The sequence below is a fragment of the Vulpes lagopus genome, chromosome 14 (genome assembly GCF_018345385.1).
Source record: "Vulpes lagopus strain Blue_001 chromosome 14, ASM1834538v1, whole genome shotgun sequence".
Classification (NCBI taxonomy): Eukaryota; Metazoa; Chordata; class Mammalia; order Carnivora; family Canidae; genus Vulpes; species Vulpes lagopus.
Genome location: NC_054837.1, coordinates 7,607,574 through 7,623,683, shown reverse-complemented (window position 1 = coordinate 7,623,683; position 16,110 = coordinate 7,607,574). Strand labels below are relative to the sequence as shown.

The following is a 16,110-nucleotide window of genomic DNA, read 5'->3' as shown; positions in this document are numbered from 1 at the left end:
TACCATCTAGATATCCAAGCAGTCAGAAAATCCCCCCCTCCTCCTGTTTTTGCATTGATGGTCAAGAAGCTCAGAGCTGTTTCTGAATCTCTGTCTCATCAATATACAAGCAGAATATCATAACGTTCTCTGTCTGGCACACTGAGGTTCTAAAGAAAACAAAGCTGCAGCATGGCCAGGGGCTGAGGCCCCAGGGAATGGGCGTCTAGGGAATAGTGTATTCCATCAGGGGCGGGGCAGGGGCACACACCACTCAGGAGGTTCTGAATTGGGAACTGGCTTGTTTAGGGTATATGCGTAGCAGCCAACACATTACTAGATTTCAATATATAACCGTGTATTATGAACTGGCTTATGGTTTATCATATGCATATGTGTACACATCCCATAGAGCGTTATATTTCTGGATCCGTAAACTGGTTTATATTTCTGTTGTATTTATTCTTTCCTCATAATATGTGGCATTATCCTTTTATTTCTCTTTACGTGATTTTCTTTGATTTTCATTGTAAACTCCCTCGGTTCTTCAGGTGAAATGTGGAGCACACATTTAAAATAATATGTGTCTTCCTTAGCCAGCTTGCCGTGTGCCAGACACTCTGCTTTTGCCCCTGTAGGGCCACAGCGTGGATAGCCACGCTGCTTCTGGGCAGCTTGGGGTTCCCAGTCCGGATGAAATCACTTCAACTGAAGCACTTAGGTAATGCCTGGCAAACATTCTTTAATTATTATTGTCTTCCCATTTTAATGCTTGAAAGAACCTCATGAGATGGTGACCGGCGGTGGGGAAGGATGGGGGGTGGATTAAAAAAATGCAAGCTTCGAGAAGTGGTGCGCTGTACCCCAGCCTCACAGGGACACGAGAGGCAAAGTTAGAATCAGTTCGGAGCGGTTCCACCCTCAAAACGTTCATCCCCGACTTCCACGCTCTAGGGGACCCTTGGGTCAGCCACCCCGGGTCAAAGGCGGAGGTGGTTTCCTAGCAGGTCCTGGGGAGGCCCCAGACCTCGCCCAGGGCGACCGCCTCCCGCTGGGCCCCAGGCGGGGAGCGGGGAGCCGCGGTCAGGGGAATGGGGTCTAGGGGGCAGGGTGGGCCCCCTAGGCTGCACCTGCAGCCCCTGGAGGCCGCTGCCCGGGAGGGAACGGGGTGGGGGTGGGGGGTGCAGCGGCTTTGCAGCCAGATCCGGGCGGGCTCTGGGTGTTCAAGTCCAGCACCTGCGTGTTTTGGGGTTTGTTGTTCTAGTTGTTTGTTTGAATTGAAGCCACACAGCCCACGTCCCTGCCCAGTCGCCGGGCCTGCCTGTCGGGATGCGGGTCGGGGCCCTGCACGCCACGGAGAGGAGCGGCCGGCCTGTGCGCGCCCCGCGGGGGTCCGTGCGCGGGGGAGCCGGTGCAAGAGCTCCTCGCGGGTCGCGCCCTCCGTCCTCTTCCTCTACCTGCGCCGCACCCCCTGGCGCGCGCGCCAGGGCGCTCCGCGGTTCCCGCCTGCGGAAGGATGTGCAGTTCGCAGGTGGTCAAATCCAGCAGGTCAGATCCAGCAGGTCAGATCCACCAGCTCAGATCTGCCAGCTCAAATCCACCAGCTCACATCCGCCAGCTCAGATCCACCAGGAGGTGCGCCCCTATGGAAGCGCGGAGACGCCGGAGGGCCGGGGGCCCAGCAGTGGAGCGTCTGCCTGGGGCTCAGGGCATGACCCCGGGGTCCCCGCGGGGAGCCTGATTCTCCCTCTGCCTGGGTCTCTGCCTGTCTGTCTCTCATCAATTAGTTAATTAAATATTTTTTTAAAAAAGAGAAAATGACACGTCTGCACTGAAACGCACAGGGACTGGCGCGGATCGCAAAGCTCCTGGCGGTGGCCGCGGCGGCGGCGGAAACACTGCGTCTTGTTTGGGGTGAGGACGCGGAGGAATGCGGCTGTCGGGGTTCGCGGACCCGCGGAAGGGCCGCGCGTAGTACCCCGCGGCAGCCGTTCGCCAGCCGCGCGCACTCGGGGCGACCCTCCCCTCCCCACGCCACGCGCACAGGGAGGTCCTGGGGGTCTTCCCGCGGGTCGGGCTCCGGCCCCAGCTCCAGCCCCGCCCAGGGAGGGGGGCGAGGGAGGCTGACCTCACCGGGGCAGGGCCGCGGAGATGCGCCCCGGGGCGGCCCTGGGGGGTCTTCCTCCAGCTCCAGCTGCAGCTCCAGCTCCAGCTCTAGCTCGGGGCTGACGTCTCCGGGGCGGCTGACACCACCCGGCTGACATCACCGGGGCGGGGCCGCGGCGCCCACAAAAGGCGGCGGGCGAGCGCGGCCGTCAGAGCCGAGCATGAGCAGCCACAACAGCTCGGGGCCCCTCGTCCTGGGCCCGCCGGGCCAGCTCCTCCTGCAGCCGCTCTGGGACCAGGTGCGCGCCCGGGCCGCGCTGGCGCAGTCGCCGCCTTTCGCGGTCCTCTTCTCTATCACCGCCTACCTGGGCTGCTGCCTGCCCTTCGTGCTGCTGGACCTGCTGTGCCCCCGCGTGCGCGCGCTGCGGCGCTACAAGGTGCACCCGGACTGCAGGCCGTCGGCGCGCCAGCTGCTGGCCTGCCTGGGCCGGACCGTGTGCCAGCACGCCGCCCTGCTGCTGCCCGCCTCGCTGCTGCACTGCGCCCGCGGCCCCGCGCCCTGGCCCCGAGAGGCCCCCGAGCTGCCGCAGCTGGCGCGCCACGTGCTGGGCTGCCTGCTGCTCTTCGACGCCGAGGTCTTCGCCTGGCACGTGCTGCACCACAGGGTGCCCTGGCTGTACCGCACCTTCCACAAGCTGCACCACCAGCACGCGGCCTCCTTCGCGCTGGCCACGCAGTACATGGGCGCCTGGGAGCTGCTCTCCCTGGGCTTCTTCCACGTGCTGAACGTGGCGCTGCTGCAGTGCCATCCGCTGAGCGTGCTGGCCTTCCACCTGCTCAACATCTGGCTGTCGGTGGAGGACCACTCGGGCTACGACTTCCCCTGGTCCACGCACAGGCTGGTGCCCTTCGGCTGGTACGGCGGCGTGGCGCACCACGACCTGCACCACTCGCAGTTTAACTGCAACTTCGCCCCCTACTTCACACACTGGGACAGAATCCTGGGGACCCTGCGGTCCGCTCCGGCCAAGTGACCCGGCGCCCTCCCGGTGCCCGGGGTGCTCGACGGCCGGGGCACTTCACGCTCCAGTCGGGAGAAACATGCCCAGGCTGCTCTGTTCTGTGTTGGTTTTTTTGTAAGTAATTTATTGCCTGATGGAGATTTATGGGTGAAATCCGAGGTGTTTTCACCGTCTGGTGAAGTGATTTATATCATCCTTGTCTATGACAGTTGTATTCTTGGACTGAAATTCTAGCTCACTTCCATAGCCTTGATTCCTGGGTATGTTAGACACTCATCACCGGCATATTTAAATCATCTCACAAAGGACTCGATTGTAGGACAAGAACTTGGCTGTGCTCACACGTGTCACAGAAAGAGGTGAAAATGACATATTTTTATGGAGAATAGGATCTCTGACTCTATTAGCAATGAAATATGTTCCTGCTGGACAGTGATCGCAATTGTTGTAACTCTAGTATTTTTTCATATGACTGTATATTTATATTGAAAGAATTATTATTTGTACTTTAAAAAAGAAAAAAAAACCCCAGATCATAAACCAAACAAATACTGGCTGCTGTTTCACTGGCATTGAAATATGAAAACGGGAAGAGGGAGCTGGGGTGGCAGGTGTCCCTCAGAGCCTCCATCAGCCACGGGCCGAGAGAAATCTGGGTGACGGGGTGTTCTGTAGGGGATTTGTTGGGGTGTTCTGGGGGGATGTGTAGGAGAGACAGGCCGGAGAAGGGGTCAGTTTGTCTGTTTGGGTCTAGCAATCTCATGGAGGGAGAACCGCTGTTCTTCTGAATGGTTTTCAGCTGATGTCTGTGTAACAAGCAACTCAAAGAATTACCCTCTCAAGTTTTAGAGAGATTAATTAACGCCGCTCAACCATTTGATTATTTGGAGGAAAGCAGTGTGGGGGGATGTGTAGAATCAGCAGAGTGCCTTGCTTTGCAAAACTGGCGAGTGCGAGCGTGTGCCTTAGAGGGGGTAATACCTACAGAGGAGACTCTGAGTCGGCCCTTGTTTTTATGGATGTTTCTAGCATAAGTGACCCTCGCAGCTGCTGCAGGCTCTGCAACTGGGGATTTTGGGGTATTCACTTTTCTTAAGTCAAGACATACATGCAAATTACCCCTTTTCAAAGAGAAAAAAAAAAGTGAAATTTGACCTCAGGCCCCTGGTTCCTCATTTGTAAAAGGGGATTGTGTTCCAGATGTTCTGGGGATTACTTGCCACGGTAAATGTCCCTATTCCCGACCACACACCTGCTACCCATTATGTACCCCAGCCAGCTGCTGCCTGCTTGTTCTCATTCTATCTTTGGAATTGGGTTATACAGGCTAAAGTAAAACATCGAGACCGTTTAGATAGAAAAGCATAAGGAATGGGAACTTTGCATATAATTCTAGGCTCATTATATACGGACTAAACGGTCTTGTTTAAAGGTGGAAACATCCATCTAAAGACCCGGTTTCTGCAGCCTGCCAGATGAGACTCCTGAGAAGACGCCTTCCCCCCTGCCTCCCAGGCTGGCAAGATGCAGCAGGATGCCTGGCCACTCTGCGGATTTTCCTACGTTCCCTCCAATGCATGGGCTCTCTTGGCTTCTTCACTAACTACCTCCGCCCGAGCCTGCAGAGGGTCCACGCCGGTCTTAGGGATTCTCCTGATGCATAAGAAGCGAGGTCCGTGAAAAGAGGCCATGAGATGTAGGTGGAATGGGCTGCGTTGGAGGGAGTATGAGGGCAACACACTGGACGGAGAGGGAACAGAAGGGCGGGCGGGCGTGGAGTACGTGGTATGGCTATTAGCTGTTCCGAGCAGCTCTGGGCACCCCCCGAATTGCCTCCAAATCTGGACTAATGACAGCTTATCATAGCTCACTCTCAGAATTTTTTGAAAATGTTTCGTGTTGTCTCACTGTAGAAGGGAATTTTTGCATTTCGGGCAAGCTGTATCCGTAGAAATTATCTAGGGTTAGAAACATTTTGTCTAAATCGAGGTCTTAACGGTTTTTAATACCTTGGGAGGTGAGGTAGGGGAGTGGAGAGGATGAGCAGTTTTTCAGCTAGTTTAAGAACCCAGGAATAATAATAGTGAAAAACCTCACATCTGCACGCACTTTCACACTTTGTTCCACTTGCTCCTCACACTCTAAGGGAGGTAGGATGGCCCCTATTATTATCATTAGGATCGCCATGTTACAGATGAAGAATTGCTACCTGCACAGGTTAAGTGACTTGCTCCTGACATTTTTTTTTAGATTTTATTTATTTATTCATGAGACACAGAGAGAGAGGCAGAGACGCAGGCAGAGGGAGAAGCAGACTCCCTGCAGGGAGCCTGACGGGGGACTCGATCCCGGGACCCCAGGGTCATGGCCTGAGCTGAAGGCAGACGCTCAAGCCCCGAGCCACCCAGCAGCCACACTGCTTTGCTGTGGGTGTCCCTGGATTCGGAGCCGGGGAAAGCATGTGAGGCCAGTGCCCGCAGGCCCCCAGAGAGCAGCCGCAGGTCAAGCTCCGTTTCCCGTATCCCTCACTGCACGGGGCAGGAGCACAGACGCTGCAGCCAGACTGCCCTGGGGGAAGCGTGTCCCTGGGACCTAGCTAGCTGAGTGACCCTGGGCAGATTACTGAGCCTCAGCCTGGCCTCCCTGTCTGTGAAATGTGGATCATCATGGAGCTAACCTCCTGCGGTTTCTGCGGGAGGTTCTGAGGTGCGTGCAGGGCTACATGGACCAGGGCGGAGGGGGGTCTCGGCTGCGTTTGTTGGCTGCAGTGGGTGCTTCAGGAAGCCAGCAGCAGGGCGGCCCCGCGGGTACCGGGCCTCCCAGCCACACGCTTGAGCTCTCCTGCCCTGTAGGGGACCAGTGCAAGCCCAGGGTTTGATCCTGCTTTACCTGGATCTTTAGGGCTAAAGGTTCGGAAAAGAGAAGTCTGTGTTTGCTTCTTGCTCCTCGCCTCTGAGACCTCCCACCCCTACCTCTTCCAGGAGCGCCCATTCCTGGGTCCCTGCTGTTTCCCCATTGATCTAATCCAGTGATTTCTTCTCCTTGCTTTCCCATCTTCCTGCCTTTTTGTCTCTCTTTGGTTATCCAGCCTCTTCTTGGAACATGGCTCTTGCTTGGTTTCAGTGAGGTTGCTCCAAGCTGCTTTCCTTCCTGAGTCTCTAGTTTCCACGTGTGGCATAGCACAGAGGCCAGCCTCAGCCTCAGGGTGTTTCTCTTCTTGCTAAAAAAGCATTGACTCTGTATGTGTAGGTCAGATGGGTAGTAGGTGTAGGTCAGGGTGTGGGTCATTCGTACCAGCTTCTAGTGCAAATCTCCAAATCGCCTCTCGCAGAGCCTCTCGCACACACACACAATGCATAATAGGCGCACCTGTATGTCCATGCGCATGTATACACTGCGTGTGGAGACACCCTGAGGGTACACGCGACATGCGAACTACGTAGGTCAGCACACCATTATGTGTCCATAGGCGTGGTTTGCATAAACACCATCACACGCACGCACAGGCACAAGCACACAGGTATTCACACATCTGCATGTACACACCCAGTATAGACATGTACTCCCTCCTCTCTGTTTCTACCACTTCTTTTTTTTTTTTTTTTTGAGATTTATTTATTTATTTGAGAGAGAGAGTGAGTGGGGGAAGGGGCAATGGGGAGACTCTCCAAGGAGACTGCTGCCCAGCATGAAGCCAGACGCAGGGCTCCATGTCACAAGCCTGAGATCACGACCTGAGTCGGTGCTTACCCGACTGAGCCACCCAGGCAGGCCCACACACTACCCAGCGTGGCCTGGATCCGGGAAGCTTTGCCATTGCCCTGCTCTTCCCCGTCAGGTCCTCATTCATCTCTAGTGCAGCCCGGCTTCCTAGCGGGGGCCACACTCCCGACATGCAGTCTCCGTTGGACGGGGGCCCAGGATGCCCAGCCAGCACCGGCGCCTAATCTAAGGCAGCGCACGCTCAAGAGGAGGGTGTTCGCAGGGTGCCGAGAACCCGGGCACCTGGGTTTGAAGGACGGAGCTCAGGGAGGATTTGTCCGTGTTCACAGGCAGGGCAGGGTGGGGAGTGCTAAAGGGACCTGGGCGCCCGGCGAGGAAGCAGCGGCTTGGGGACAAAGGGCTGCGGCGGCTTGGCACCGCTTGTCCACCTGTTGCGCCCGGGCCGAGCGACGCGGGGCTCCCTGGCGGCCAGTCGGTTTATCGTGAGCCCACAGGTGCGTGAGTGAGCCGACCCCGGGGTGGAAACTCTCCTGAGAAGCTCCGGCTGTGTTCTCCAGGCAGCCGTTCCTTCAGGTGAGGGCCAAGCCCCCAGATGCTAAGCAGAGGACGGATGTGGTTCCATCTGGTGGACGAGGGCGACTGAGACGTGGTACCGGCTCCTGCATCAGGGCCCCTGCAGGCCCGGATCCAGGCCCCGCTCCTCTGCCTGCAAGCTCTGTGAGTGCAAGCAGGCTACTGCATCTAAGACCCAGTTTTAAAAAAAAAGGGCAGGGGGGATTGTGCCCAATAAGGAGGGTATTTGGAGAATTTCGCGCCCTGCTTCCCATGGAGCAAACCCTCGGGGCAGCAGCTCCTCCATCACCAGCTGTGGGGAAAGCATCAGGGCTGCAGGCAGGACCTCGTCACCTGGCTCCCAAGGTGACCAGGGCAGGTAAGCGGGGGAGGAATGGATCTCTGTCCTGAAAGCAGCACAGGCTCAGGGAAGGGACGGCGTGAGGGAAGCGCGGCCTCCACCTCAAGCCTGGACTTCCTCCCACCGCAGATGCAGCCAGGCCACCCTGGCGTAGGGTGCAGACCAGAGCCACTGGCCCGGGCCCTGTCTCCCTTCAGCCAGGAGGCACGAAATGGTCTTTGAAAGTTAAAAAAAAAAAAAAAAAAAAAAAGTTAGTGTGAGCAAAATTTTTAGACAAAAGCCCAAGGGCATTTCCTCCCTCTAAATGTCTTTGGCCTATTTCCTTTTTCTGTACTTTTTGATCATGACTCAAAGCAAGAAGAGAAACTGAAGCTGCCTTGCCCAGCAGCCAGCTCGGGGCTCGGGGCATGGGGCAAGGGGCGCGGGGTTCTCCCCTGCCCACCTGGCCTCCCCTTGGGCAGCCACTCTGCCATCCCTGCCCGAGAGAGAGGCCTCGGGAGGAAGGGGTCGTGTCCCATGGATCCAGATTCCCTGGAGAGCGCAGCCAGCATGGCTGCAGGGCTCCGGCCGGCAGCTGTCGCCGAGCTCCCTGCTCTCCCATGTGACGGGAATCTTGAGCCCTCGGAACATCAGTTTTCCTTTCTGTGAAATAGGCAGAGGTTGGGGTACGTGCAAAGTAGGGGCCCTACTTCCTAGGCTGCCAGGCGACCTCAGGGGACAGTGGGAGGACACGGGAGGGGGGACCCCGGGCATGTCAGGAAGGCACCCAGGCCACGGCCTCCTGTCTACCCCCGATGCCACCTCAGGCCTTCCCTGCCAAGCCTGGCCTCAAGGCTCCTGCCTGCAGCCCTTCCCTGAACCCCTCTCCTCAGCAGCCCAGGCTCTGGCCCCCCTGCCGCGTCTTGGGGGAATCCGGGGGGGAGAGTGCCTGGGGGTGAGCAAGGTGAGTTTGCAGAATGGGGGGCGGAGTGTGCGGGCAGGAGGGGTGTGGGTGGGAGAGGGCTCTTCCTTCCTCCTGTGTGGGGATCTGGACGGATGCATGCCCCGCGCCCCGTGCTGCAGCTGGCTGCAGAAAGAGCTCAGCAGCCAGGGCCTTAGAAAGACGCCCCATGCCCTTGGACGCTAAGTGGAAGGAACCCCCCCTGCCAGCACTTGGAGTTCCCAGCTAAGTGGCAGGGGCGGCTCACCCCGGGCCGTGGGCTCGATGCGTCTGAGTCCAGCAGGGCCCGGGAAGGGAGCCCGTGAGCCGCCGTAAGGAGACTCTAGCAACGCGGAGGCAGGCTCCCTGTTTCCTGCTGCGGAACCTGAGGCCCGGGCACGGGCAGTGCCTTCCCCTGGGTCACAGCTGGGCTGGAGCTGAGGACTGTGCCACCCCTGCGCCTCCCTGCAGGTGCCCCCCTTGGGGTCCTCAGAGCCCCTGGGGGTCCTCAGAGCCCCTGGGGGCTCCCTTCCGCTGAGCAGCAGAAAGGTGGTGAGCGGCCGCAGCCTAGAAAGGGCCGCAATGCATACTGTTAGTCACTTGCACAAACATCACATAAACAGCTCTGCTGATTTTTGGCAACTCAGGTGCAGTGTTTATTCCCCCCTGGGCCAAGCTCCACCCCGCCACATACTTTTGCGGGTACTTGGTGTAAACGTTTACTGCATCCCTGTGACCCTGGACAACCTCTGTTTTGACAACGCTTAAGAAAGCAGCCCCGTCCTGGAGCCCAGTGAACTCAGCAATGAACGGGGAGGGCGGGGGGCTCCCGCGATCCATGCAGGACGAGGATGGATCTTAAAATAACAATGAGAAGTAAGGGAGGCCGGACAAAAGAAGTGTACATCTGTGGTTCTATTTACATGAAACTCCAGAAAATGCAAGTGAGTCCGTTGCGACAGAGGCGGACCCATAGTTGTTCAGGGAAGGGAGAGGGCCTCGGAGATGCATCACCCACGGCACGAGGAAACTTTCAGGGAAGACGGTTATGTTCACCACCTTGATTGTCATGCTGGTTCCATGGGCATATACACATGTCAGATTTATCCAATTGGATACTTTAAATATGTGTAGTTTATTGTACGTCAGTTATGTTGGTGATGATGACGACAATGATGATTTATCATTTATGAATTTTAGCTTTGGGGCCCGTTACCACGAGAAAACTACGGCAGAGGATGTCATGATACCATCATAAGTAAGCACACGCCTACAGAGTGTAAGGTCCGTCCTTTGCCCATCTGTACCCCTGACCTATCGGGAACCGTCACCATCACAAGAAGCCCACTTGAGAGCCTACAAAACCTCAGACTCCTTTCTCTGAGGCCCTCCCCCTGCTCCCCACACGTTCACAGACAGGCTAGGCTCCTGCAGCCATGTCCTACTATGCGATCCCTCTCTCGTGGTCACAGTTTGGGGGACCTGGATTGGAAATCTGTTTCACATCGGAATAAATGGACCACACGACACGTGAACAAGGGGGTCGAGATGACCACGTTGAGGCTGCCGTCTTGGATCATGTGAATGGAGACGCTGCGGAAGCTCATCTACAGAACAAAGGAAGGGCGAGTAGGTTATCAGGGAGGAGAGATGAGACACACACGTCCCTGGACGAGATGAAGGGAGGGAGAGTAAGAGGAGCCAGCTGCTCTGGTTCCTGATGGATCTCACACCAGGCCCCGGGGTTAAGCCTGTCCTGTCTCCTGCCTTTGCATTTCCTGACTTTCCCTAAGATGCCTCTTCTTGGCTGTTCAGACGTCATTGTGGTTCTCATATGCAAAGAGAACGTTGGCCAACACAAGGGGGCTGGGGCACCCTTCTGCATTTAGGTGGAAGGAGGAAAGCCCTCTGGTGCCAACCAGGCTAGGGGTCACGGGTGGTTGTCACCAGTGGATGCTAAACAGATACCTCCTAAGCGACGGCTGGAGGTGGTGGGAGTGGAATCAATGTGTGGCCTTTCTCGATTGGCTCCTTTCAAGTAAAATAATGTGTTTGAGGTTCATCCATGTTGTTGCATGTATCAGTGTCTATTCCTTTTTATTGTCAAATAATATTTGATTGTACGGATAGACTGCATTTTGTCTCTCTAGTCACCAGTTGCCGGACATTTGGGCTATTTCCGCCTTTGGCTCCTATTGTGAATAACGCGGCTATGAACATTCATGTAGACTTTTTTTGTGGGGACTATGTTCTTATTTCTCTTGGGCATAACCAGGAGCGGAATTGTTGGGCCATATGGTAGCACTAACTGTTGAGAAATAGCCCCCGTGTTTTCAAAGCAAATGCATTATTTCTCATTCCCACCAGAAATGTGGAGTGTTCCAATTTCTTCACATCTCCCAATCTCTGATGTTTTCATTTTTAAAAATTATAGCTATTCTCGTGGGTGTAAAGTGGTCTTTCATTGTAGTTTGATTTGCATTTCCTTAATGACTAATGATGTCAAACATTTGCTCATGTGCTTCCCAGTCATTTGTAAATCTTCTTTGGAGAAATGTCTGTTAAAGTCTTTTGCCATTTTATTTTTGGTCTTTTGCTATTGAGTTGCAAGAGTTCTTTATATATTCCAGACATTACACCTTTATCAGATATGTGATACACAAATATTTGAGCATATTTAGAGACAGATTTAAGTTTTTGTCGGAGTGCCTGGGTGGCACAGTGGGTTAATCATCTGACTCTTGGTTTCCGCTCAGGTCAGGATCTCAGGGTCATGAGATTGAGCCCTGTGTCGGGCTCTGTGCTGAGCTCGGAGCCTGCTTAGGTTTCTCTCTCTCCCTCGGCCCTTCCTCTCCCTATCCTCTCTCTCTCTTTCCAAAATACATAAATCTTTAAATAAATAAAGCCTTTCTCTACTCAATCCACAGAGTATGCTTCATTAGGAACAGTGTCTTTTAGCTGCTTTCCCCTCCTGTGGTTGTTTCTTTGCATGGCTTATAATTTTTGTGAAAAGCAGACATTTCAAACATTCCGGTGTGGCAGTTCCATAAATGCTTCTAATTGTAGACATGTCTATTTTTTCTTTTAGTTCTATTGGTTTTTGCTTCGTGTATTTTGAACTCTGTCTCATGAAGTATAGAAATATCTAGAATTATTACACAGCCCTAATTTATTGAACACCGACTCTGTGGCAAGTGTTCTCCTCCCTGCTTTCCCTAGGTAGCCTCCTTCCTCTGCTAAAAGTATATTCAGGGGACATCTGGGTGGCTCAGGTGTTGATCTCAGGGTCATGAGTGAGTTCAAGCCCTCTATTGGGCTCAATGCTGGGCAGGGAATCAAATTTTTTTTAAAAAGTGTATTCAGTAGCCACAATCTCAATTTTAGAGAGGAAAATCAATGCATGAAGCCTTACACAGCAGGAGGAAAACCTAAGCAGTTAGCAAGAGTCCTGGTTTTCACTAGTGTGTCATGTTAATGGGTGGTGATTCCAACTTTGGGCCAGGCCAGGGGAAGCAATTGTAGTCTCCCTTGAAAATTTGGCCCTTTTGTTGCAGTTGAACTTGTTCCCATTTTGGTGCATCACACACACACCTATTATCAAGATGAGAAAACAACACGCTTTTTCTGGCAAAATAGAAGTAATTAAGGTTGGAGCCAACTTTTGAATTCCTCGTTTCTGTTCTTCTCTTGTAATTTCTGCGAGGCCTGAGAGAGCTGATCAATGTCTTCCTGTCCTTGGGGTTGCACAAAAGCAGTCCCGAAGTGGCCGGTGAGAAAAAAAGGAAGTGTCTTAAATAGATCTCTGTTAATGAGTTCATAAAACCCGCTGCTAAAGCAGCTCAGTGGCTCACCCGCTTTGCCGATCGAGCTTCCTTCAAGTGCTTCCCCCGAAGCCCGTTTGTTTCTTGCTGAATCGCTCAGAGAGAGAGAGCATTGACCTTTAAGTCAAAAGCAGGGATTTGAGTTTTCGTTTTTCACTCCGTGACTTTGTGATTTCGAGAAAGTGACTTAAGGAATCTGTAAAATAGATCTGCTAAGAGTGTTGTAAAGGCCGTTTTGATAATAATATGTGAAATGCTACTTAAATATGGGGTCCTGTTATTACTATTATCTTTCTTTATAAATAGAGGAAGCATGCTTCCTTCCGTGTCTGCTTGGCAGTCAGAGTCAATACTGATAATTGTCATTTCTGAGTTCCTTCCATGGGACAGGCACTTTTATTTACATGGCGTCGTTTGGCCCTCATTGACCCATCAACCTTGTAGGATCTTGCTCGTCGTATCCTTTTTCTACAGAGGATATTGAGGCTCAGAGTGGTTTATGTGCCTTGCCCATAATCATGCCCAGAGTGTGTGTGGAAACCAGGACACAAAGTCGATTTTAAGCAAAGCTGCTCTTCCACACACCTCTCCTCTGCTTCATCCCTGAAAATGGCAAAATGCTCTCCCGAGCCTGCCATACACAGCCCTGCAGGTTGCACACTGAACGTCTCCAGGGAGTGTCATTTTCATAGATATCAACTCGAATGCCTCCCTCCCACCACCACGGAGGTGTGCAGTGTTCCATCCACGGTCCGTATCAGAAGGCTCTGGAGCAGTTAGTGGGCCTTGTTCAGACAGCTGCAACCACATCTTGAACCCTGCATCCCCTCTTGCAGTTGTTCTTGGAGGTACTTTCCACACTTAAAAATCTGAGTAAATAACCTGAAGGCACCTGACCACACTACCTCTTCGCGTGTGCTGTGACTTTCTCAACATGATGATGCTACAAGTGCCTTCTTGGCATTCGCCTTCCATGTGTGCCAACGGTGCCTGCTACCCTCCGAGAAGTGGCTGTGAAAGAACTGCCTCACCGATTTGACCGTAGGATGCCAGGACACGGGCAAAAGTGACATACTTTCTTTGAGTTCATCTTCAAAGATTTCCTTCGTCTACTTGTATACTTAGGCCACATTTTAGTGTCTTAGAGGCAGTCTCCTGTGAGATAAACTCCCTCATGTCTCACTTCCAGAAAACACGGCTTAGCACGGCTCTGTGCACTGACTTTCAGTGGATCTGAGCAAGATCTGGGGTCTGGGCTAAACACACTTAAAGATCTTATCTAATCAGCTCATAATAGTTAGAAAAAGATTATTCTACTTCTCTTACCTGTCAATAGGGTTTTATAGAATGTGCTCACTCACAGTCAGGAGCTTTGATCTGTGAAGTTGGATGCATGGATAATTTTATGTCTTGCAAAAGACAAATCTGAAAGACAAGATTAGAGATGTCCAGCACGATGTCTAGTTCACAAAGCAAATAAGAGTCTGGACCACGTTTGAGCTTTCCTTCCCGGATTCCCATAGCAATCACTGCATCCATTTGGAGGTCACAGAGACTTAAATCTTTTGCGTTTTTCAATTCCTAAGAGAAAAGATTCGCTACAGAAACGTTGTGGAGAACATTATTTAAAGCCTCTCCAAATTATCACAGTGATTTTAAGCTAAGTCCAGTGAGCATTCCAGCAGAATAAGTCCATGTCTCTGTCAGCTGCCTCTTCCAGAAATAGCCCTTTCTGGAATACTCTACCCCATTAGAGTCAACATACAAAAGTCAACAAAAACAGTAAAGGGCAGAAGTCCAATTGTCGTCTGCTAAGAATTGCTTCAACAAGAACTAGCCCCAAACCAAGCAGGTGTTCCTAACCCTGCATGACCTACAGAGCAGTAAGGAGGAAGAGCCCAGACGGCTCCGACTATTGGTCATCACTCGGCCAGATGACGATGCTATATTCATTCTCAGAGACTTGGAGATCATTTAATCCCCTCAGAAAACTGTGCTTATGCTGTCAAGTGGTCCCCTCTCTTGCTCTTACTGTCTTAAACTGTGGTCTCCAGGGGGGCACGAGTCTTTTACGTCTAAATGTGTATGTTGATAGAAACACATACATTAATGCACATCACAAACTGGTGACAAAGAGGGCCTTCTTGCTCTCTTTCAACATCTAAGTTCTTGTGAACAACTGAATGAGCTTGAGGTAGGCTGCTCTTGATGTGAAAGGTAAATAGTATTTTTGAAAATAGATACGTCTTTTAATTCAGTGGAAGCTGATGCCGGTCCACAGCTCAAGGGGTTGTTGTTGAGTACAGAAATCAGACTGGGAGGGGTTGGAGTGAAAGAGAGAATTCAGGAGATGGAGACTTAAGTTTTAAGGTTTCCAAATTCTTTGTGTGGCTTGACATGATTCCAAAAATGTTTTCCAAGTGAAATACAAAGGCAATAGTTCCACTGAATATTAGTGTTTCTGCCTCCAGCTCCCTCGAGGGCATCCGCCTTTAATCAAATCTTAGCTGGTGGGGAAAAAGTTTACAACATGTAAGCACCATTTGAAGCGTTCCTTCTGGTTAACCAGAAACATCGAACAAGACAAGAAGGGAATGGAACGGAATGGAATATAGCATGGGAAGTTCTTTGTTAGAGATAAATTCTTGAAATGTATCTGTCCTAAGGTGATGGTTTGCCATCTTTCTTCCTTGTCTTCATTGAAATTCCATGTGGTCGTGATAGAAAATGTAAATGGAGACAATTTGGAGCTTTTATGGTTGAATGGGAGGTGGTTACACAAGCCTACTTGATCTGTCACCCATACATCCTCAGGGAACATCTGAGGCACTTCAAGAGCTTGAAAGAACATAGTGAAAACCCAGTGGACTAGGGAATTTCTAGAATTTCACTGTGGGGAACGAGGTGTTTGTTCTTGAGCGATTGCCAGAGGAGGTCAGGAAGAGAGCATCAGAGTGTGAACTCCTGATGGGAAGGATTCTAACTTACTTATTTCTATATCGTTGGTGACTAGCATAAGACCGGGGTCACGGCAGGTGCTAACTAATTCAGCAACCCGTTAAATAAGTGACTATATTTTCAAAGTCTGCATTTGAGTGACAAAAGTACCTAAAACTAAGGGAGCCCAGGAAAGTAAGTATCTTAAGGAGCATGCATGTGGGCCTTTTGTGACTTGACATCCTCATCAGTTACCTACCTAGAGAAAATTAGGCCTAACGAGAAACAAAATAGACTGACACTAATGAATTTCCCAGCTTAATGAGGTATAGCCTCATTAGGTTGAGTTCATACCCACCCTTGAAGTTGGCTGTAAGAACCTGTATACCATGGTTTTCAAATTTTAGAGGGCATAAGGATCACTCCAAAAGTGCTAGACAACATAAATTTCGGGTTGTTCACTAGAGGTTCCAATTCAGCAGATCTAGGGCAGGAACTAGGAACCCTTTTACAAATAGCTCACAGAAACCCTGATTGCCATGGGCACAAGGTACAGAAGAAGTTGACTGTGTGTTCTTGGAGATGACAACTATACTTGTAGATTTTGTGAACTCTGGGCAAAGTAGGAATCCCCACACTGACTTTGAAGGCAGCCTCAAAGCATTCTATTCCTCCAGAGGTTCCCAGAAT

General features: G+C 52.1%; 1 protein-coding gene across 1 annotated transcript; it reads left to right on the top strand.

The window, feature by feature from the left end:
* Nucleotides 1-1,866: 1,866 nt before the first annotated feature.
* Nucleotides 1,867-3,656, top strand: CH25H (cholesterol 25-hydroxylase). Its single transcript, XM_041729118.1, has one exon. It carries the CDS (start codon nucleotides 2,307-2,309, stop codon nucleotides 3,117-3,119), a length of 813 nt encoding a protein of 270 aa, XP_041585052.1. The 5' UTR covers nucleotides 1,867-2,306; the 3' UTR covers nucleotides 3,120-3,656.
* The last annotated feature ends 12,454 nt before the right edge of the window (nucleotides 3,657-16,110 follow it).

Excerpts from the sequence above, each read along its gene's own strand:
- CH25H (XM_041729118.1), top strand. The coding sequence starts at position 2,307 with ATGAGCAGCCACAACAGCTCGGGGCCCCTCGTCCTGGGCCCGCCGGGC.